General features: G+C 34.3%; 1 protein-coding gene across 1 annotated transcript in view; it reads right to left on the bottom strand.

Annotated features, from left to right (window-relative positions):
* Window positions 1-913: 913 nt before the first annotated feature.
* LOC131035096 (uncharacterized) overlaps window positions 914-24,995 on the bottom strand; it is a 40,249-nt gene continuing 16,167 nt past the window's right edge. The window contains exons 3-8 of the mRNA XM_057966731.2: window positions 24,003-24,145; window positions 12,373-12,446; window positions 11,737-12,272; window positions 10,590-10,667; window positions 10,328-10,390; window positions 914-1,512 (exon numbers count right to left, since the gene is read on the bottom strand). Of these exons, the coding sequence (XP_057822714.1) occupies window positions 1,459-1,512; window positions 10,328-10,390; window positions 10,590-10,667; window positions 11,737-12,272; window positions 12,373-12,446; window positions 24,003-24,145 (948 nt within the window). The 3' untranslated portion in view covers window positions 914-1,458. The remainder of the gene's footprint in view (window positions 1,513-10,327; window positions 10,391-10,589; window positions 10,668-11,736; window positions 12,273-12,372; window positions 12,447-24,002; window positions 24,146-24,995) is intronic.

Here is a 24,995-nt window from a genome sequence, read left to right as displayed (position 1 = left end):
TTCATAAACTGGTGATATATCTTATAGAATATACTCTTAACAGGCATTGGCACCAAAATTCGTATATTTAAAAGGCACCCTACCATAAACACCAGCATTTATATACAGCTAATTTGTTGGCCATCAAAGAAACCCTGCACATGACCACCCTGATATACATTGGAAAGGTTTCAATATTGGATATAAGAATTTTACAGATTCACAAAACTACAACTTAAGTTTCCTACATTGAGATTTTACATATTAGAACAAATAATTGTGGCATAAAATATATCTAAACACCCAGATCTTGCTATTGAATTTCAGGATATAAAAAATTTGTCTGGACAACTTATACTCCAAAAGGCACAAGATGCTTCCCCCATTTAAACGATGCCAATCAAATTGATGTCTCTCAGTTATAATGCATGGCATACTCTGATAAATTGCAAAAAGAACTCGAGAGCACCTACTCATCATAAATTTGATTTATTTATATTTAGTCCACATATGGGAGGTCGACTTCATATCTTTGTTTTAAAGGATGATCAGTAATATTAAAATATTTATAATTTCAACAAAATAATTCTGGATTCTTCAGATTTAGCCTATATAATGTGTGTGCAAATACAATCCAACTTATATTTGAGATCATAGTAAATCAACACGTCTAAGTAGGCATCAAAATCCAAGAGGCACAAATACTTCCCCTATTCAAATGATGCGAAGAAAATAATCATCTCAATTACAAAGCATAGACCAGTTTGATAAGTTGCGAAAAAACTAGAACTGTCGAGCTGCTACTATTGATAAATTTTTAATTTGCTTATGTTTAGTTTATATACAAAAGGTTGACCTCTCAGATCTTTACTTACGAGAATACGATTTCAACGATATAAATCTCCACGACTCAGATTTAGCCCAACATAACATGTGTGCAAATATAATCCAACTTATATTTCAGTACATTGCAAATCCACTAGTCTGAGTAGACCTTCATAGCCTCCAAAAAGTCAAGAATTCTTCCCCGTTCAAATGATGCCAAGGGTATTATCATTTCACTTATAATGCATTGAGCACTTCATAAATTACCAAAAAGCTAAAAACGTTGAGCACCTTCTACTCATGATAAATTTTGGTTTTCTTATAATTAGTTTACATATGAAGGTTGAACTTATCAGATCCTTCCTTATAGGATAACCTGTATATTAAAACAAATCTGACTCCAACAATGTGAATCTGCACCCTTTAGATTGAGACCATATAAAGTGTGCAAAATTAATCCAACTGCTAAGGCTGCAAATTTGTGAGATAACTTGCATGTAATTGAGGGAACATACAAATTTACAGTACACAGATTGCTGTTAATCATTTACAAATAAATTTCCCCAGCACCAATATGCACCACATTTACCCCATAGTGGATTAAAGCATGTTTAAAAAGTTCGATTTTACAAGTTCTCTATCATACAAGTTTTCTCATCCACGCCTCGAGTGTGGAGGCAATGCAAGGAGTATCTTCTTCCTAGGGCCCTGAATATAAAAGCATACAAATATAAGAATTGTAAGGAACAAATACAACAAAATGACCAAATGTAAAGTAATAACAATCAAAGAAACATAATCATCAATACCAGAATCTACAAAAAACAAAAATAAAGAACAACCAAATTGTATTCATTAGTAACCATTCAAACCAAAACAAGTAGTGTCATTCATTCTTTAAATTGGCAATTATTTGATTATCTATATTTTCATGATAAATATGTATTTAACAGAGGAAAACAAATATGTGAAACTTTACCCTAAATAACCTATAGAAGAATGACGGAAAGGTAGTTGAGTGTTGAGAACAATACATGGATGGATGTAACATTGAGGAATGATGGAACTTACACATGGCCAAGTTTGGGCACTCTGCCCAAGGCATAGGACAGAATGAGATACTAAAAACATTAGCAGAAAATATTACAGATAAATAAGGAACATATGCCTGAATGGATTTACAGCACAAAATATTTCTGTTCTGCACTTCTATATTCTACACTTGCAAAGCAGAAACCCCTACATATGGAATGATACAGGCCAAGAATTAGTACAAGGAACAAAATCATCTGAATCTAGTTTATATGAATGTCAAATTTCTCTTTTAATAAGGCTTGTCTCATAGAAGATAAACAAACAGATATTTGTATATATGTACAAACTAGAAACCCATGTATTGCTCGCAGATGTCTACAGCATCCTCAAATTTTGCATGTTGAGATTTTTCCAAGTCTATGTTTAATGTAGTACTATGTAACAAACATGTATAATTTGTGGGATACGTCCCAAAAATTACAAAATAGTGTGGGATAGCAAAACAATATGAAGGCATCATTATAAGCAGGAAATTATATCAAACAAAAACCATAGTAGAGTAGAGTTCTACTTTTAGAAAAAGCCTCAATTCTAAACTACAACCAAAAAGGCCTTCACTGAAAAAACATTGTATTCTTGAATCTCTTTGTATGGTTAGTTTCAAAACATTCATCTTTTGATCTATCATAATGTTCACCAAGCGGAGGCTAGCCTCTTTGATTGTATTTCACAGCTATTTTTAAAAAAAATATCAAATAATATTTTAATTTCCTTCTGTTTTTTTCTTTGCAAACAGGCCTTTAAGCCAGAACCAGCCCAAAGCGCTTACAAAAATAATCATCTAAAAGACTAAAACCATACTCCACAGATGAGCTGGGAAAGTAAACAAATGAGCTAAACATCAAACATCTAGCTAACCCCTGTTTTTTGCCATGTGACTGGCTTTTCTAGATACAGATTTTTTATTATAAACAAGAGTCCATGTATCCCCTTAGGCTAAACATGGAGGGGCCCTTGTCAAAAGAATGATACACCTCCAAAGAAAGACACAGAGGGAACATACACATCAACCTCAAAGGGCCCAAGATGCTAGATAGGGAAACAACAACCAAGATGGAATGGATAACCTTGGTCCCAACCACTGGCTTCAAAATTACAAGGCACACAGGAGGCACCATTGAGAGCTCCCACACAGCAAATGGTAGCAAAAGAAACAAAGCCAGAAGAAAGGAAACCTGGAAAACAAAAGAAGATTTCTCTACTTGGGACCAAAGAAGACTTCCTACTAGGAGTGAAAGAGGGTTTTCGAGATACCCCACCTGAAGCACATTGAATCAATAAATGATGTGGCATAGGATCCTTCCACCTTGAAGTTTGACCAAAGGACTAGTGTTTCAAACTTGAGCAAGCAGCCGTTAGGTGATCAATGCCACAACACCAACAGGCTACAGCATCTAAAATCCAACCTCTCATAATCCAGCTATTGTTTCCATATGTGGTCTTCCAACTTTGAACCATATTTCAGTTGGGAGACCGTTCATCTCAACCAAGATGCAAGCAAAGGTTTTATGAGAGAAATCTTAAGTCTCCAAAGTGAGAAATAAATTTAAAACTATCAATAGTGTTACCAAAGGTCTCCACACAAGTGTCCATTCAAAACTGCAGAAATAGATTAGGCAGCATGATGCAAATTGGTATTAAGGACTCCATCAAATGGTTGAAAGCCGGATAGCACTTCATCTAACAGATAACCTTCCCCCAAAACCAACATCCATCATTCAAGATAAAATCACTATCGTTTTTTAATTCAAACACAGTAATAAAGAAATCCTGCACACGGGTATATTTATAAAGTATAAACCACTCTCAAGGACATGCTTCCAATAATAAGACAGCAAAGTGTGAAGATCTGAGATGCTAGGCCAAAGACAGTTGAATCTGCAAGCCACTCCAAACTCAGCGTAGTGTGTTTCTTCTTCCACAACATCTGACCCAAACATAAGCAGGGTATCTTCTTGGGGCATTGTATCATGCTCATCTTCTCAATCAGTTCAAACCCCTCTAAACCAATTGGAACAACAATGATTGCAGGCACGTGTGAAGCTGGAGCAGCCTCCATAGATCCAGCAATAACTGTAGAAGGAACGCTTCAAGGGAAACATCAGACTAGCAGAAATATTATTCCCCTGGAAAGTGAGCTGCACACTGCCAAGAGAAATCAGTCTTCAGAGGCCCTTTCGAACCCTTTGAGAGAGGAGTACAGGATGTTAGATGCTACAGTACTGGGACCCACACCCACTGGTGGAGCATGAAATTCATCTAATGGTCCTCAGGTGGGTATGACCAAAAGCATCAATAGCACTCCCCTCAGCATAGGCAATGGGCGGGAAACTACCCTGGAAGCAATCCCTTATTATACAAGATTACAAGTAACTCCTTGTGTTGTTAGTGTTGATATAACTAGCCTATATGGTATCTCTTGTTAACTGTGTGACCATTGATCTTTGTCTTTATATTAACAACTGGAAATTTTATATATTATAAACAGTGTTTGTCTGAGTTACTGGGATTGGGGGCAGGTGGGTAGGGAAGCGGTGGTTACAAGGAATGGAAAGTTTTTCCAAAATTTTGGGTACAGGAGGAGTTGGCTATGTATATTGGCATATAATAATTCAAAATTATTTTATATTATTAATATATACTATAAGTTATACAAAATGTGATATGAAATTTGGAGGAGAGGTACCATTAAAAGTAAATTGTACAACATATAATCAAATGTGTTTTAATAAATGTCAAGGGAGAATATAATTAGAAATGACTGTACAGAGAAAAAAGTCTAAAACTCTATGCTTTTTTGAGTTTGTGCATAAATTATAAATACAAGAGACTGTGAAATAGAAGTCTAAGATACCAAGATGGTTGCTATTTCCACACTCCACAGCCTGTTTTTGATGAAGGGTAATGAATAGATACATTATTGTTGGGGGAATTAAGATCATCAATCCAACGATTGACTACAAAAGATGAATTTCTCTCTACTTCCAGGGAGATTCTCAGTGACCAAAATGTCCTTGGCAACTGACATGTGCTCCTTCAGGTGGCCCCAAAGAAAGTCAGAGGCTTCATTCTGCTGCTTCCCAGAAAATGGTTCAAATGTGGGTGTGGGAAGCAACTCTATCAATTCCTGTTGTGATTGTTCAGTAGAAAATGATATTAAGTCATCTACTTTGCCTGCTTCTGTTGAGGCAAACAATTCAATCTTTTGTATATCTCCAGATGTCGCGGATGCCCTGGCATCCCCCTAGGGTCCTCCTTTAGGGGGCATTCCCAGGAGCTGTCCCTCATAGTGAGGGGGCATCCTTGGGATCTCCTTAAATTTTCAGAGAAAAAAAAAGGGGATGGGATATGGTTGCTTCATGCCTGTCCCTGAAAAATCCCCCTTTCAGAAAGCAGCAGAAAACCCCTAAGGATACATCTCCAGAGAACACTGATTGTAACAGCAAAACAAAGAGTGCAATAGGTGTTTTGTTACTCTTTTTTATATCAGTTAATTACAAATAAAGATTGTCATTCTATTTTTAAGAAATGCAAATTTGCAACAATATCAAGTTGCAAGGATCAACAGAATGTACATTATGCACACTAGAATTTTGTAGGCCAAGTCTTCTAAAATGAATGACCATAAAAGATTTAATTTTTTGCATGCTTTTAATTAACTATTCCAAAATCTAAAGTAACTTCTATGATTGTATCCTGTCCTCTGCATCAATCTGGGGTTCTCCTTTGCCTTGAAAGGCATATTCCTATCTTGTTCAAACTTCCCGCATACAACAGTAAACAATTATGTACTAAAAGAGATCTCTTATATTACTTTCTTATTCTTGCATGTAGGTAACTGGATCTATCCTCTTATTTGCAAGGATGAATTCATGGCTAATCCTCCTGACAATTTTTTTTAAGATTTTTCTGCCAATAGTAAACATGTGAACTCCCCCATTAACAGGGCCCCACATTTTGAGATACCTTAATCCTTGGATCCACATACTGCTGATAGCTTGGGTACAGATACTTAAGCTTCACTTCTACACTGAACATTAACTCTATTGTCAAAAACAGGATCCACATCTACAGGATTCTTTTGGAACTTCCACACTCACAAAACTTTATTAGTTTGCACATTTTTGGTTCTTACCTATAGGTCTTAATAGACCTCTCAGAGATATATTTTTGGATCTGCACAATCTATTTTTGATCCTCACAAGTGTCTCTAATACCTAAAATATCACTTATATCTTCAGTTTTATGGGTATTTTGCATTTCTAAGTTTCTTGTATTGGAATCATTAAAGGAAGGTTTTGCATAGCCCACTTTAATTTTATAGCCACAACTTGTTCAATGACCCAGAAGTTTATGCTCATTAGTCATCATTATTCATTGATGTTGTGCCATTGCCCTTATCTGTTTTTGTTGTAACAATCTCATTGTTATTCCTAAGCTTCTTAAGGCCCTCTCACTCTTTTCTTAAAAGTATTTCTACTCAGGTGATGCAAGATTTCCTGGCAGCCAAGATGCTCTACATAATACATGCTGGGTAAGAAGTTCATGAGCATATTTCACAAAATTAAGCAGAGTGGTAGAAGCTTCCTTTTAAAAAACGTGCATAGCATAGAAAACTCCACTATTGAAACAAATACCTCAAAAAGATTTCCCCCTTCACTTTTTCCAGCACTTAACTGGGAAAAACCCCACTTCCTTCTGCCATATTTGTTCATCTCTCTCATGTACTTTGTCCACCTTAAACCAACCTGCTCTTGATGTTTCTTCTCCACCATTTCTTCCTCCTTTTGTGGAATTCAACCCACCATTATCCATCCAACTACACCAAAGGTCATCTTTTGCACTCCAGTCATCTTTCGTGGGATTCAACCGACCATCAACTATCCACCTCAACCAAGACTTCATTCTCTATTCTTCACTCTTCTCTTCACCTACAAAAAAGCCATTACAACGATTTTTACCAAAAAAAATCACTTATTCTATTTTTGCAAACACCACTTTACCTTCATCTACAGCTTCCTAATTTGCACACAATTTCGTAACTAGCTCCACCTCTTCACCCACTTCTTCATTCTCTTCGTTTCATGCATTCAACTGCACTTCATCCATCAGCATCCCCTTCTTCTCTAAAGAACATTCAACTACTGCATTCATCTCATTTGCTATAGAACCTACATATAAATCAGCATAATCAATATCATGAATATCAAAAGTTTTCTTATCTTTCTCCTCCTCTTATGAATCACACAAAACAAACAGTTCCTCAATGTTATCCATCTCCTCTTCAAGCAAGAGATTCTCTTCATCAACTCCTCAATCGAATACAGGGGCTTCACATGCCGTCATTTCAGCTTCTAAATAAGCTACAAACTCCAATGAAAATTGAGCAACACTTTTTAATCTTCTGCAACTTGTACTTCTTGGACTTCTGTTACCATACTTTTATCTTCTACCCGACACTACCTTTGTTGAAAGGCAGCAAACATACCCTTACACAACACTCAATTCTTATTATCACCATTTCCTCTCTCACATCAAAACCATCTTGCCAACATACATCCCAACAAACCTTGCTTTGATGCTAAATGATGAATCAGGTACCCAGTGAAGGGCAGCTAATCCTAGCAGCTTCACACACAATCACTCACAGCCAACAGTCAAATCAGACATGGCAAGGACAGCTACCCAGCTCAACACGCATTGTGGAAAAAATAGCAGTTAACACCATCCTTAGTATCAAAATCCTTCTCTCAAATGCACAATCTAGAAACAGGGACTTTACAATTCTCTCCTGTTTCAACCTCTCTTGCTGCAACACAGCAACAGGATTTCTTACATCAATCAAGCCATTTAAATACTATAACCTTCTCTCATTTTCTCTCACTCTCAGTCCTCAGCTAAGGAGGAAGATATTCAACAAAATCCTCTCTCTACTCTCCTTGCCTGTACTATATCACCTACAAATGCTTTATTTCATAGAAATAATACCCCAAACATGGACAGGTTGCAGCCAGTCTTAAAAAATGGTTCAATCCAGATTATGGTACAGTCGGTAATAATGTTTCATGGTCCAAAATGACCTGTCACAGTCACAAGAAAATAACAGCCAGGATAAATGACATGCCCAGAATTGCAATCACTCCAGATCTGTTAAAGTTATTACAGTCTAACTCATAGCAGCAACAATTTTTTGGGGAAAAAATCAACAAATCAAAAGCATAAGATTTTTTGAAAAAAATCAGTTTTTTTTTTTAATAATTAATAATATAACTATAATACATTAATATACTATTACATTATAATATACTAAAATATAATTATATATATATATATATATATATATATCATATATATCATAGCAACATAAATTAATTATATTATAAATAAATATTCATATAGATTAAAACTTGTGAAATACAAAATATATTTTATAAAAATAAAAAATTACTTATTTAAAGAAAACATTCTAAATTAATTTAGAAAAACTAAATTATGAAATATAATTATATATGTTCTTTAATTATAAATTTATAATTTATAAAACATTAAAAATTAAAAAATTGAATAATTTATTAACTACTTGAAAATTAAAAAAAATCCTAGTAGTTCTCTGAAAAAAGGGCAAAACTTTTGTCTGAAAAAAATGTCGATCTAACCTTCTGTGAAAATGCTTCTCACATTCCATCACCACAAACAGTCGTTGCAAGATCGTGAGGGGATGCTATGTTAAAAAAAAAATGTTGAATATGAGTAGTTTTTGTTATGGTAAATCGATCTATTAAACAAAGGGGACAAAGTAAACCCTACAGATGCGAGTTGGTAAAATCTCGCAACATTATTTCACAAAAAATGGCAATTAATCAGAAAAAACTGCCAAATCGTTGAAAATAAGTAACAAAGCAGCAGTCGATGATTTAATTTAAAAAACACAATTTTTAAAGGGAAAAATAGGGAACATTGCCAAAATCCATTAACCACAATTATTTCCCAATTTCTGCTTCTTTGGTCTAACTAATATTCTTCTTACTGCTGTACTGCCAGCTAATGTAAGTGTTCCTCAATAAAATAGCTGACTGTCAGAAAACTGACACAGGGAACCAATCTTCAAGCTAATGATGGTAATAAGGTTTAAATGCCAGGCAAGGGCAATGTAACTGCCACACAAAGGTCTACCAGCACCAACATACTGCCTTATACACACCAAGATTAATATAAACTGTCAGCAGTGGCAGCAATTAGTAACTGTCTCTCAGTGCTAGCAGGTACTAATATACCACTTCATAAATTCACCAGTATAGAGGTGTTGCAGGCTTATAACTCTCATCAATTCACATAGATCAGTGAGAGGAAATCAGAAACGAAACGCCCCAACAGCAACTGGAAAAGTGTTGTCACGTTCTATATCCATGTCATATGCTGTACCACAAGATGCAGCCTCCTGAGTACTCTTGCAACCTGATTCATTGTTACAATGTTTTTGAAACAAACAGTTATGAACAAAGAGATTGCCTGTAGGACCCCCAGCAACCTTATAAATTCTATCTGGATTAACAGCCAATGGGTGACGCTTGAGCCAGATCAACAAGTTTCTTTCTTAGATTCAGGATCCCAAAATCTGAGAACATACACAAAATCAAAACAAAAGCCAAAATTGGGACAATCATGTTTTTGGGTGATGCAGGATTGCCTATGGGCCCAGATGCTCCTTCATCATAGGGGATCTTGCCCTTGAGAAAGTTTGTGTGCAACTGCATTCTTATCTAATTTCTTCAGCTACCTCTCAAATACACAATTTAGTTCACAATGTACACTGCCCAATTGATCAAACAACTCCATATTCATAAACTACACTCTGAATGTCCAAGTTATTTTACACTTTGATTTGCTTGAATTTTTTAAAACCTAAACAAAAGCCCTTTGTGCAAGATTTCACATGTTTATATTGGTATTTATGCTTATTTTGATTGGCTTCACAAGACTCCACCATTATTGGCACCATGATTTAAGAAATTTTCAATATTCTTATTGAATATTAAGGCCAAAATAATGCTTTGAAATGTCTCAAATATTGAGGTATTTAAGATCACTTCCATCATAACTATCTGAATTATTTTATTGTTGCTAGCTACAATTTGTTTCAAATAATCTGAAAAGATGAATTTGCAAAATTTCCTTCTGCTGCGCACACACTCTTTTATCTTTTATATTATTCAAGTTTTCAGCATTACTGTCCACAACACTTGAGGCCAGATATCAGAACAAACCAGAGAGGTATTTGGATTCCCCACTTCAAAGTTTCAAGTTAATACATTTAAACAAATCTTCCAAGTACCTCAAATCAACCTGAAAATATTGCATATGCTACAAGATTTTTTTAAATTTTTCCATACTATCAATTAGTTTCCTTGAAGCGTATTTGTGTACTTACCATGGGTATTCCTAATTCCTTCAAGTCATCATCACGCATGTGCCTCAAAACAGTCATATCCACCTGTTGATTTACAGTGCAATAAAAGATAAGGTTTACAGACTCCTATGATACAAGATATACTTCTTTAGAAGTTCACTTTCAAAAACATTAGATAGAACCAACAATTTAGTAAGACTGATAAATAATCGAAAAAATACATATTGATTGAAAGACATTAGATACAAAGATAGAAGTAAACAAGATGGAAACTTTATATTACCTCTTCTGCCTGAAAAATTATTGAATATTTGCTCAGACCCAATGATTGCAATAGACTTGACACTGTCAGTTCCTCGGCCTACAAAATAGAAATCTGACGAAAATAAAAATAATATTTCACTATGATTACAAGTCTAGAACGAAACAAGAAACACTGGTGCTTAAAAGAGGCACAATTTACTCTATAAATCTCCACAAAAACTGAATAGTTACATGGCTATCAAAATAAATATGCAAATTCAAGGACATTAAATTGCCAAGCAAGCTAAATAAAACAAGAGAGACTGTAACCACTCAAGTAAACAAAACCTCAAAGAGAACATGGTATATCTATCTGACATAAATGAATCAATCGAATGAGAAAAATATGAAGTCTTGATAGCCTTGAAGAACAGAATAAACAATGTATTCTACTTGACAAGAATCACAGTAGAGATCTCAAACAAAACAACAATATATTTCATAGTTTACATAATTTAAGAAGTACAATAAAGATAGCTTATAGAATATTGACAACGTATGAATTTTCAAAATAATTAGATATAGTTGCAATTGCACAACCATGTGTCAGCCGCACCAATTTAATAGAATAGATATCATATATAATTTGCAGACATATTATATGTATGTAATGGAATCACAAACTTGAATCAAAAAAGAAATGGTCAACCACAACAATGTGTCAAGCACAAATCCAAAAAAATCAGAAATTCATATGATATAATGCCTTCAATTGAGCAGTACAAATTTAGCTTCATAAGCAAATGTGAGCTTGATCCATAAAAGTAACATAACCACACCACAATGCCATCCTCAACAGACTTGAAATAACCTAAACAGAATTTTTTGTTTCTGACCAAAAATGAAACTTTGTATTCTATTATCTTAGAATGTAAAGAAACTCCTAATACATAGGACCATGAGCAATGAAACCAATCTTTAAAAACATAGACTTGAACTGGTAATCAGAACTTTGCTAAAGCAAGGTTGATAAGCACAATTATTCCTCCCAGACTTGATTCAACATATCTAATCAAAATAACATATACTACCAATAAAAAAAACTAAATTGGACAAAGATCCACCCCATTTATCTATTAATTTTTCTCTATTTTAAGAAAACATGATACAGGATATAGAATAATTACCGGGTATGCATTTTTTTGAGTAATTCCAACTGGAGCAGCATTCCTCAAAATTGGCTTATTAGTTTCCATTGACCTGGCATTTGGGTTGACCTTTACCAACAAGGAAGCATGCTGTGATGTATCTAAAGTTCTTGGTGGTGACATATGGCGGTTTCTAAGTGGTGATATATGTCGGTTCCTTGGTGGAGATATATGGCGGGATGAGTCCATATTCCTTGGAGATGATATATGCCGCATTGTATTTATGGGCCTTGGAGGTGACATCCTACGAGATAAATCTGCATTTCTTGGAGGTGACATACGCTGTGATGGGTTCATTACTCTTGATGAGATCATATGCCCAATTCCATCCATTGTTCTCGCTGATGACACACGCCGCCTTATAGTAGTTGTAGGTGGCAGTGAGTGTGATCTGCCAGAAAGCTTTTCACGCAGATCTCTCACCCCACCCTGACCCCTATTGCCACCTTGGAAGCGCCTAGATGACTTCTTTCGTATAAGTTTCATGCGGAGATCTTGTGCACCAGCCCGTCCATCTTTAAAATTATTAAAGCAAACATATTTTAACAGCCAATAAAAGAAACATAAAAAAGAAGATAAAAAGGTATGTTTCCAATAAGAACAACATAAGAATACTTGAATACTGTGTCATATCCCCATCCTCATTGCTGCCCTGATCATATTTCCATTTTCGTTCATCTCGGCGCTGACTGCAGACAAAATTAATTACACAACACATCAGTAATTTATAAAACTTTAATAAATTCATGGACAGTTGATCAAGAGATATAAATTATACCCACCTGCTAAACATGGACAGTGTTTCAGATATTCAAGAAATGCAAAAATAAAATTCCTTAACTTTATTCAGCTGTCATATCTGCAGAATAACAAGTTACAGGAATGGAGGAAGGACAGCCGGAAACAACAAGATTCTTTAATTAGAAATGATGAGACTAAGCCAAATGGTATGAGTTTCTCTCCATCATACCTAGGAACACATACTAGTTAACATAAAAATATAAAGTGAGTGTATGCTTCCTATAGATCTAGTCAGAGAACTAGCGCAGAAGTATCCTAAAACTTCCCAATAAAAAATAATCATAAACATTAAATTTCAGACTGAATGATTAAAAAAATTAGAACATATTTTCCCTTAGTATTCATCAACCTTTATATTGTTTACTTAACCTTAAAAAGCTATTAATCACTTTATAATATTATATTAACACTCAAAACAACTGAGATCATGAAAATATATATACACATATGGGTTGACCTAAAATTCTTTGCCATGTTTAAGACAAAAACTTCTACCCGTTACCTAGCAAATGCTTACCTGTTTAAATCTTTAATCTAAAATTTTGTGCATCCTAAACAATAAGCCATTGTTGAGATAAGGGTTCAAAAACCATTATTGAGTGAAATCTATGGGTCTTTTGAGATTGCTAAAACTAGTTAAAAGTGAGGTTAAACTTCATAAAGGCTTTTTCGATTATAAAATGAATACAAGTCGTATCAATGATTGCCAGAATCATATGTGTAGGCCTACCTACTTAAGAAATTGAGAACTTTATTGCCTGTTTCCCTTTTATACAGATAAGAAGGTAAGGAGGAAGTACAATGTCATACAGTGCATTCACAGACAAAAGTATATGGAAAAATTTCTCACTCTCTCTTCTGCATTGATGATGATGGTGACAACAACATGCATCCATCATCACCAATTGTAATATTGGACAACAGTTTCTTGTAAACTCACATGTAGCAGCTAAAGTGTCCTACAGTGATTTTCAATACCTAGAAAAACAATACTTGATTTCTTCAGTTCAGACTTCGTTCCACCTCTAGTTTTTCTTGAGCTGGAAATTATTTATTTTTGCATAAAGGATTGCTAAAGTAAAAGCTACATGTTTAACCTTGTGCTAGTATAATTTAATATTATGCTCGTTTATGTCAGCTTTGAAGAGGTAATACCTCTAATTTATAAAGGAGACTAAAATGTAAGAAAGCAAGCACCTTGAATATTTTTTCTTTGTAATCTCAAGGGCCCTCGTTTAGTATTCTTTATTACTGCAATTATTTGATATAACTCATAACTGTTTTGATTATATAAAATAAACACTACAACTTACTGTTTAGATACTTAAATGACTTTAATTTTTGGTTTGAAATGGGAAGCTAGAGATGAGTGATGAACCTCACTCGCACTATGAGTGATCTTGCATATCGTTTGTAATATGTATTGTCAACTGGTCAATTTGGTGATTGTTTATTGACAGTGTTAAGTTTCAATAGCAATATTGTGATTACATTGTGTAAGATTGTTGAGTGGCCTTAGCATTTTACTTTGGCAAGTAAAGGTCTTGTACGGTTCCTAAGTTAAGCAATTTAACTATCTATGCCTATTCTATTACTTAAATTTCAAGTGGTTATATTTTGTAATAAAGGTTGCCTATAGTACTGGTGTGCAGGAAAATGTTTACAAGTATACCATTGTTATTAGTACCTTTCAGATGGTCCATACAGCTTATGATGGAAATCTTCAGCCTACTGATAAAAGATGTAGAATAAATTCACTGTGCTTCCACGCTATGGGCAAGGGCATAACCGCATAAGTACAACCATTCATCCATTTATAGCACCCAATATCCTTCCATGGTAGTTCTCAGCATGTTAGGATTGATTTTTTGTCAGAAAGTAAAAGTTGTTTAAACATTTGAAAGCAGAAGCTAGGAGGATATAGAAGTATGCATAAATAATTCTCAATCCACAAGTTAGATTGTAAATTTAAAAAGAGGGTTGTTTGCTGCCTTAATGGCATTATCATGCAGAATTTTTTCTTCTGTTTTAGAATTTCTAAAGCAAACAGCAAAGGACTGAAGTTTTCAAGCACACTGGATTCACAAATTCTGGACCAAAGATTTGTCATGGTCATTTAACAACAAGCTACTCGAATAAAGGTTTAAAGGTCAACAATTTGTTGTTTCCTTATCTTGATTAGTTATCAATACTCATTTCTGCATGCTGATTGGTTGATTGTGACTGTAAAGATGTGAACGCATTCATGTTTAGTATAGGTTCTCAGGGCCTAGAACCCTAGACCCCTGGGATACCTTAGAGATTGGATGGATTTTAAGTTGCAAAATTAATTAAAAAAGTCTGAATTTTTAGGAGATAAAAGGATGCATATAAGATACTGTCATAACCTTGTTACTTGATCTTGTTAAACAGTGTATCCAAGTCTGTGCTAGGAAGTTTATTGTAATTGTTTAATTGTGAATAGTTCCTTTAAGGACTCTGTAGATATAGCATTTTCCTGGGCAAATGCTTGACACTTAAAAACCCAGCACCGTAGCATGCTTATATATAATTGCAGATTCTCATTAGATGGATATTTTGGATTGACATAAGGTCTATCATATCTGAGGTTTATGCAGAGAAGTAATTTGCAAGTAAATGTAAGATGTCTGTATTATGAAACTACTGACAATGAATACTTACCAAGATATTTGATATTAACAAAGGAGGAAAAGTCTCCTTAAATAAGAGTTACAAACATTATAAGATCAACAGATAGGAAAAGCAGATAAAAACTAAAAGAATAAAGAATATTCCTAAAGTCTATCCTAGCAACTTAAGTGACCATTAAAACTAAATATTACAATATTATTTTAACACTTTGCGTTTCTGTGTAAATGAAATTTGATTGATCCTATAGAACTTGGGGATGGTGTAGTTGTATCTACAAGATACATAATATATTTAAGATTTTTTTGATTTGGATAAACACGAGAGAAAATTTTTTAAAAACTAAAATATAACATATGGCACCCATCCTCGTCAACTAGATAGGTTTCCTATGATCTACCATTCTGTGAAGTGTTGTAAATGGAAAAAGTTGTGAAAGCCTCTCTTCAACAAAAATGTGAATTGATCATCCATGGACCACTGAACTTGCAACTCAGAGATACAATAGGGATTTAACAAGGTGTTCAGATTTGCCATTCTGTCACTGGCCTGACCTGATTGGAACTTTGTTAGAGACAAAAAAAGCACTGGAGATTGCTTTTCAACTGTTATCAAGATAAGACCCTAACTCAATATAAAATGCAATTTTTGTGGCCTTGATTGAACACTATGGAAGTATTTATAGCTTCAAATGGCATCTGTCAAAAGAATCAAGGCATGATGTTAAGCCCTACAAACAATGCCTCGTGATATCTCACATCAAAATGTTGGTGACTTTGACAACATAGGCAGAAATTAAGACAAATTGAAATAAGTCAAGAACAATAGTTGGAACAACATCTTCTAAGGCTTAAGGACAAGGTTGAGCCATTACAATGGCCTATGCCGGATTCTTCAACACCTTCTTGTACTTCATAGCAACCTAACACAACAGTGGGAAACATCAATGCCTCCTTTGCACCTCATACTAAATTGGAAGTGCAACCAACTTTAGAGAGTGTTGGGTGGACAATGATAATTCATCCATGGCTCAAGAAGGCCATTACTTATTTTTAGTATTATTATAGTTATCTTTCAATGTTGTCTGACCTCCGTATTACCAAGCTATGGTGGACTCTATCATCAATCTAAGAATTTTACAACAAGTACCTAGATTCAGATGAGCCAAACAAAATTCTCACCACTAGAAATCCCCCCAAGGAGTCAAGCATCTAGAACTTTTCTTTATCAAGCAAAAATTTTGTAATTAACCATATTACTTAGGAATTAAAAGACAACGGAAGAGCCTTATTCTGTGAGAACTCCTAGAATGAGTATCAAGCATTCAAGGAGTTCCCTAACTTAATGGAAGCAAGAGAAACTTTGAAACCAGTCTAGGGACAATGTGTGAAAAATTACTTTGATTGTTATGGATGGTAGAAGGGAATGGCGTTGGAAACAGTAAAAGGTCTCAACATCACATCAAATCAAAGGAACTTTATTGATGAAGAACTCGAGGGCAAATTTCAAATGATAAGGACAACATCTGATGGTGTGGTGCCTAAACAAGGAACTACAATGTCCAGATTGGCCAACTCGTTTATATTGCCATAAAAATTGTTTGTCTAAAGTTGGGGCATTTGCTTGGGCTATTCTAGATAATAGAATTCTCACAACAAAATGACTTCAAAAGTCGAGTTTCAAAGGGCCCTCAAGATGTGTCACATAAACAAGAAGGGGAATTGGCAGACTACCTATTTGCTAAAACTTGCTGGAAATGGGTTCAAAAAACGCTTAAAACGGTCAGCCTTTTACCTAAAAAAACCATATCCCTATTCATAGCTTTTCACTCTACAAGAAGGCGGTCTTCTCTAGTTCATGGATTATTTGCTCACTGATGGTTGTTTGGGAACCATGGAAAGAGAGGAACAGAAGAAGTTTCCAAGAAAAAGAAATGGTAATAAGTTGCTTCCACACAAAAGTAGAAACTACAATTCAAGATACAGTAAACAATGTAGAAAAAACTAGAACTTCAAAAATAACTCTTTCACTTCTTGGGACAGTGAAATAATTAAGGAATGGAAAGGTTGATCGATTATCCCCATTCATGAGGTGGCTAGGGTCAATCAATTCCAAACCCAAGATTAGGGGTCAAGTGTACCCCTTCCTGACAGTTGGTACCATAGTTTGAAAACTCGGACTCGGACTCAACTCGGCAGCCCAGAATTTTGACTCAAACTCAGAACTCACCATAGACCCAACAAAAAACTCGACACAGACTCCACAAAAAAACACCTCATAATTACACAAAAGAAAAAATTGAATGCATTTAGAGAACATAAGCATCTAATTTTATTATCAATTGTCATAATTCAAACATTACATGTCAAATGATCCTCAAACTCTAAAAATTTGAAATTTCATAGTTTCAAAGTTAACGATACACTATATATAAGAATTATGGGCAGAGCCATTGAAGCCGAATATAAACATTTTACACATAAAATAATGTTGCTTCTATTCTTCGTTTTTTATTTACTTATAGGATTTCTATATTATAATAAACTAATTGTAATAACCTACTAAAGATACGAGTTGTTTTAACGACTCATAATACACACAAACAAACAAATCATAACCATATAACAAATAACTTATGGTCATGATCTGATATTCCAAACACCCCCCTATATTACATCATTCTCTGAATGGGGATACACAAACTAACAATACTTAACAACCACATTTAGTAGTTCATCACTAATGTATGAGTAGGGGCATACACATCTACTCCTGGCAAGCAATAGTGGAACTAGCCTCACTACGCTTATTGTACTTTCATCCGCGGATAGGAACAAACACATTTACCCATGGAACCAAGGATAGGGACAAACACATCTATCCAAGGTCTTACATCAAGTTTGGATAGGAACAAACAGATCTATCCAACATAAAAGTTATGAACAGGGACACACATCTACTAACAACAATTATGATTGGGGTCAAACACTTCCAATCACTTACACCACCTTGTGAATGGGAACAAACACATCCATTCACAAAAAACCAAGAATTGTGATTGGGACATACACATCCAACCACAACATAAAAATCTTGAGAACAAAGTCCTCGTTGCCACATATGCAAGCCACCATTATAGATCACTGACACTCTAATCACAAAAGCTATGAGACGGTTGTCACCGCCACCTAGAAACCAATCTTGACTTAAGTAATTTTGGCACAAATAATTTTGTCATTAATGCAATTTCACGGCCCCGTGGCTACTAACTGACAATTGATCGTTCAATGTCCTCCAACCTCTTGTGCCTCCATCCTCCAATTGGTTTGCTACTTAGCAAGATTTTTATTGAAGCTCGGTTTTAGAATGCCCTCCCACAAGATGGACATCACGTACAAGCAATAGTGCGTCCAATAACAATTGAGACAAAAAAATAATTTATTTTTTTTTTGACACTTTTGAGACAATTTTTTTTTTTGACACTTTTGCATTTCGACACAACTAATGACTTGTAAAAATGGACCACATTCCTAAACAAAATCATACAACTTGATTTTGACACAAAAAATCTCTATAAGAACTAATAATACATTTTTTACATTAAATTAACTAGACAATAAATTATAATAATTACCTACCACCATGAAAATATCAAAACTTAATAATTGCTCAAAGAAGCTAGATCTTTGCCTGATATGCACAATCACTTCAAAATATTTAGAAAGCTCTCATAATGTTGACTTGAACATAAAGATCTCCCAACCTCCCCTCAACAATGCTACTAGTCCAAAATTCCTCGACAACAATATGCATCTCCTAAAGCTGAATGCCCATTTTGCAAGCATGGGAATATATATTAGAATGGTGATAACCATAACTGCAAATTATGTGTCATGTGTATGGGCTGCCATAATTGCATTTTTATGAAAAACGTTTAATAGCTGCTGTCTGATTTTGAAATTGATCTGTATGTAAGAACTGAAGATAAGATATGGCATGTAACCACTCATTTCAAAGCTATTAAAGCAAGGAATGCAAAGCTTCAAACCAAACTCAAATACAAGGTAGGATGAAGGAGGTATCAGCAAAATCATGATTATTCCAGAGGCTACCAATTAATGATGTTTCTTTTTTCACTGATCAAAAATATTTTTTCTTTTAACACTAACATCAAATTTATCCAAATCGTGCATTACCAGACACTACATTACAAGCTGCAACATTTATCGCCCAATGTAAAATTCACCCAGCAACATTCACGGCTCCAAATTTAACCAAATATGAGTTAATTACACTTCTTTAAAAACCATTGATCTGCAACACATTTAATGATGCCAATTATATCCAAACATTAATAAAATGAAAAATAATCACATGCACCATTTTCTTCCTAGTCCTTGAAGATGCTATTAGCTCCGTGGCTTTTAAAGAGAATGGAAAGTGCTTTGTGAAGGTTTGAGAGAATAATGTTAGTAGTGTGCCATAATATTATCTTTTGCCCTCTACTTACTGACTTCCACCTTTCCACTGAACGTATATTGGCAGCACTTCTACCCATGTGCTCTTATCTAACTCGAGGTAACAGCCTCACTAAGCCAAAAATAGGTCCTTTAAAACTGTACACTGTTAAATCTGCCCTCACTCTGATACCAAATAAGAATTATGGGCAAAGCCATAGAAACCAAATTTAAACATTTTACACACAACATAATGTTGCTTCTGTTCTCTGTTTTTTCGTTCAATACATTTACTTATTTATACGATTTCTATTTCCTATATTATAGGAAACTACTTATAACAACCTGCTAAAGATATAAGTTGCTTTAACAACTCATAATACACACCAACAAGCAAATCACAACCGTATAACAAATAACCTATGGGAATGATGCGATATTCCCAACATTGTAATACAACAAAACTATAAATAATAAATGTATAACATTGTAACTGTTTGCATATGATAATATGTCAAAATAAAAGAAAAACCAAATACAATCCACATCTTTGTGATTAACCTCCATGTGTAGCTTAATTTTTTTAGCCTTGAACTAGAAATCAATATCAAAATGATGATAAATTGTTTCCTCAAAAGTGTCTTCATTTTCCTCAATTGCATCCAATTCTGCTGCTTTTGTTTGATGATTCAAATCAAACTTTGAATCCCTAAAAATTCTTTTCTCAAATGCTCTTCTTTCTATGCTGATGTTTAACTGGATGAAATGGGCAAATAAGAGCAAAAAATCACCACAAAAGTTGAAATTTCACTTAAAAAAGCACACAGCTATTATGTCCAAGTATCAAATAGAAGAGTCTAAGCTCAAGAATCGAGAGTCTGAGCTTGAGACCTAGAAGTATTGGAGCCGAACTCGGTCAAGTACTCTCCAAGACTCAACTAGACTCGACACAGGAGTCTGGTCGACTCGTCTTGGCCAGCTTAGGGACTCAAGAGTTTGCAGAGTACTTGGAGAGTCTTCAAACTATGGACTTGGTACAAGCTCAACTTAACGAGGCTTCTAGAAGTAACGTTGGCCGCTCAAGAGCAAGATGTATAATCAAAGATCATGATGGTAAGTTTGTGGGAGCACAGCGAAAAAACTCAAGTCAAGAACCAATAACGAGGCAAAAGCTCGAACCTTTCTCCTCAAGCTTCAAACTTGCAAACACTTTGGTCTAAGCTAAGTATGCATTGAGGGTGACCTTTCAATTATAATCAATGTCATTCATAGGAAATCCTCGCCAAGCTAGAAAATATATAATATCCTTTATCAATGCTGGCCCCTTTTTGAAGACTCGTTGAATTATACACTTAGCCACATCTACAGAAAAGCAAATGGTTACATAGATGCTCTCGCAAATGTGACAATTGAAATGAATGCGGAGTGTATAATCAACAGCTCACCACACACATCAAGGCAGTTAACACCAGATATAGTGTAATACCCTTCTATATTGATATCAAATAGAAATTTAATATTTATAGTTTTGAATGGCTGCTCCTGTGGAGGGCCTATAATCAAAAACCTTGTAGGGTGACAGAGTTATGATCATGACATTGCTTAACTATTACATTCTATAATTATGGGGTTAACAGAAAAACCTTACAAATATCTTTTAGAGTCTAACATTGTCCATACCTCTTCCTTCGCATCAATTTCTTCTCCAAAACCCAGGTCAGAACTACCAACCTCATTCATTTCTTTTGGAGTCTGAGATTGTCCATACCTCTTCCTGCATATTAATTGATTTCTATTTGTAGATTTGAACTTCAAAGTCAACCTATGTAGTAAGCTAGTATGCAGAGTAATCAGCAAAACAGCAACCTCGATCAATAAGAAAATTTGTAATTCATGGTGCACACTCTCATTTTGTTCTATTTTTTGTCTATATGGTCAAAAGCGGCAATTTTTCTCTCCTTTTTTTTTTATTCTGCATTTTTCAATCTGCCAGTTTTTACTGATTAATTGAAAACTGTTTATCTTTTGGTTTGTTGAGTTATTCCCAAGAAAAAAAATTTTTACTATGGATCTAACAGTAAAACATATACTTCTATGGTAAATACTAGGTAATAAAAAATTGGCTAATTGTTTTCTACACCCTTGCAAATAATATTTTCTGTCATATAAAATATTTACCAAAAAAATCTGTTCAGAAATATCCATGTACCATAGGAAACTATATACATATAAGCTGATTCTGCAAACAAACTGTTGAGAAGCACTATTTGCTGAAAAAATTTCAACTGCATTAATTGGTTATCCTTTTCTGTAAACTGCACGTTCAATGCTAGAACTTCCAACAAACAGCTTGTTCAAGCACAGGGCAGCAAGGTTTTGCACTATAAACCTGTTTTTGCAGTCTTAAAGTGGTTTATTTCATTCATATTATTGACGAAATTCTACAGGCCCTATTTTGATTTACCTATGTGATATTCTTCCTCTAGCTTCATACATCCAATTAAGTAAAAATAGGATAGCTACAAAGACTCCATTTTCAAAACCAACCTATAACTTAACATCCACTTAAGTCACTCAAAGTCTCAAACAATAAGTTCAATAAATTAACCTTACATAGGTTGAGATCCATCTGTATATGGAACACTCTCATGTGAAATCCAGTTAAGATTTATAGCATTCTCCTTACCAAAAAAAAGTATTCAACTTGCAGGGCAAATCTTATAACAAATTATTTTAGGTTGTTGCATTCTTCAATCTATACTTCAAACAAAATAAAGATTTGTGCCCATTTCTTCCTAGCTACAAGAGTTGCTAACAACTGAGCAATGTTAATATCCTCAACATTTCACTTCATTACATCTGTTTTTAATCAACAAAAGGCAATATTTCTGATTATGTTATACCACAACATGAATCTTAAGTGCACCTTCACAATGTGAATGAGATCATTGCTTCCAAAATTGTCTGCAAGAGGTATAATAGACACAAAAAATGGATTCATGTCCTATCTTCCACTTAAGTTTTCTCATATCCATAATAGCACATTTGATTTTTTTACTCTTATAACCTTCCTACCCCTCAAGAGAGAAGCATTGCTAAAAAATACAATTAACCCTCTATCTTCTCTTGAGTCATCTCATTAAGATGGCTAATGATTCAATTTATCCAAAACCACACACAAATACCTTTTCTCTGATAAGCAAGCAGGTGAACCAATTACGGAATATTATTTCTGGGGTCAAAACTTGGCAGCTTCCCATGAAAAGATAACTCAACATTCACAAACACTTTTTCTTCCAGTTTTATAGCCCTAAGTAGTCCAATTCAATACAATGCTTACGGCATTCTTCTCTGCATTGTGACTACTAGTAACGTGCTTACAAGTTCACAACATGTTTCCTTGCATCTTGAATACTAGGAGTGTGCCAATTATGCATTAATTTATTTTTTACTAAAATAGATTAGTCGTCTTCATGATATATGTTCTTACACTTAATTATTTTTATCTATATTATATGCAATAACCAATGAATCATGTCTACAAGGGAAATGTTGATGAGTGCATACTTAACCATTGATCACATATAATAACAGATGACCTAAAAAATGTATTTCATATTTTGGAACTATACATCTCAAATTTTGTGCATTACTTGGCAGGTTACACCAGTTTCCTTACAGTCATATGTTGCTTCCAAATGTGTGGAAAAGATATAGCTCAAATGTTAACATTATTACACTTTTTAGTTGCCTAGTTTTGGTAAAGTACTCATACTATAGAAGTCATGCAATGATTTATTATAGTGCAACTACTATTGTTTTCTTTTCTTCCCATTTCAACTTAGTGAATCAGGCACTTCTGGCCACATTACATTCTCAAGAAGACTCTATATATACTCTTGCTCAATTTTGTTGCTCCTAGGATGCCCAGATAAGATTTTTGTTCCTAAGATTTGTAAATAAATAGATAATTACAATGGCAAGCAAGCAAACAATTTTGCACTAAAAAAATAGTTCATTCAAGCATATAGACTGCATGATGTATCAAAATTGATCATGAGGAGTCATTTAAGAAAACAAAAACCACAGAAATATTTTAATATTGCCAACACAAAGTACAGATTCTATATAATCACCATCCTTTAAGTAAAAAGCATGATCAGAATTTTAAGCCTTAACAAGGACGCAATATATCTGTCTGGATCAAAATCTACAGATCTCAAAATCTCACTCTTCCATGATTAATACCAAAAGTATACATGAGACTGACCAGGAAATCAAATTAGAAAAGGGCAATTTGTTCCATAAAAACTAGATAAAGTTTTTAAAGTTTCTAACCGTTTGAGGTTACCCTCGTTATCATAATTTGATCTATTGTCTGGATTGCTTCCCAGCCGTTCCCTCACAGGCCTCTTCCTACCTGTCAAAGGTGTTCTATCTACATATGCTTCATCTGGTACAGATGCGGGTTTCTTCACAACCTGTATCCACAATTTCGTGAAGCTGGCCATTAGTAACATGCTCATACTATATTTGAACGTGTACAAAAGACACAAAGAGATTGCTCTTCCAAAAGTAATGTCTAAGATAACATGAATAATACAAATCACTAACCTTAAGTACCACTGTAAACGTTTAGTTAAACATAATTGCCGATAGTTGTCTATTTTGAATTCATACAGATTCCTAGTTTTCAAAGGCAGTAACTTGAACTAAGCTTCACTGATCCTAAATAAATAAGTCAATTGAATGTCTGAAAAAAGCATAAAGAAACCACTCTGACTACGATGATGCACTGCAAAATATACAAAAAAACAGTGTTCAAAACGCTTATTTCATCATATCTAGATAGACCAAGAAATTACAAGGCCACAATGTATACATCTTTCAAACTGGATTAGAAATATTATTTGAGTTGAGGATTAAAAGTGCGAGGCATGCCGAAGACTGTTAACAAGTATGTTAAGAATATGTGTCAGCCATTATGATTTAAGAATGAATAGGGCTTGATAAATCAATATTTAAGACATCTCTTTTCAAAAATATATTAGTGTGCAATTTTAATTTTTCCAGAACACATTTCAAATCACAAATACAGCAATTTAAACAATGCAAACAAACTTTATATTCATAGATCAATACAACAGATGATCATGTACAACATAATTTCATGGGTAAATCCATAGATGAATTTCAAATAACATTTAAATGACGAGGACTTTAAATTCATGGTAAGCTATACTATAGAGATTCAGACATTTTAGAAGCACAAGCATAATTATGAAGTTATCTTTAACTTGAAAATATTATCATAGATTCCATTTAAGATCT

Source organism: Cryptomeria japonica, chromosome 7 (genome assembly GCF_030272615.1).
Source record: "Cryptomeria japonica chromosome 7, Sugi_1.0, whole genome shotgun sequence".
In the NCBI taxonomy this organism is placed as follows: domain Eukaryota; kingdom Viridiplantae; phylum Streptophyta; class Pinopsida; order Cupressales; family Cupressaceae; genus Cryptomeria; species Cryptomeria japonica.
Note: the sequence above shows the minus strand (reverse complement) of the source record. Positions and strands in the feature narration are given on the sequence as shown.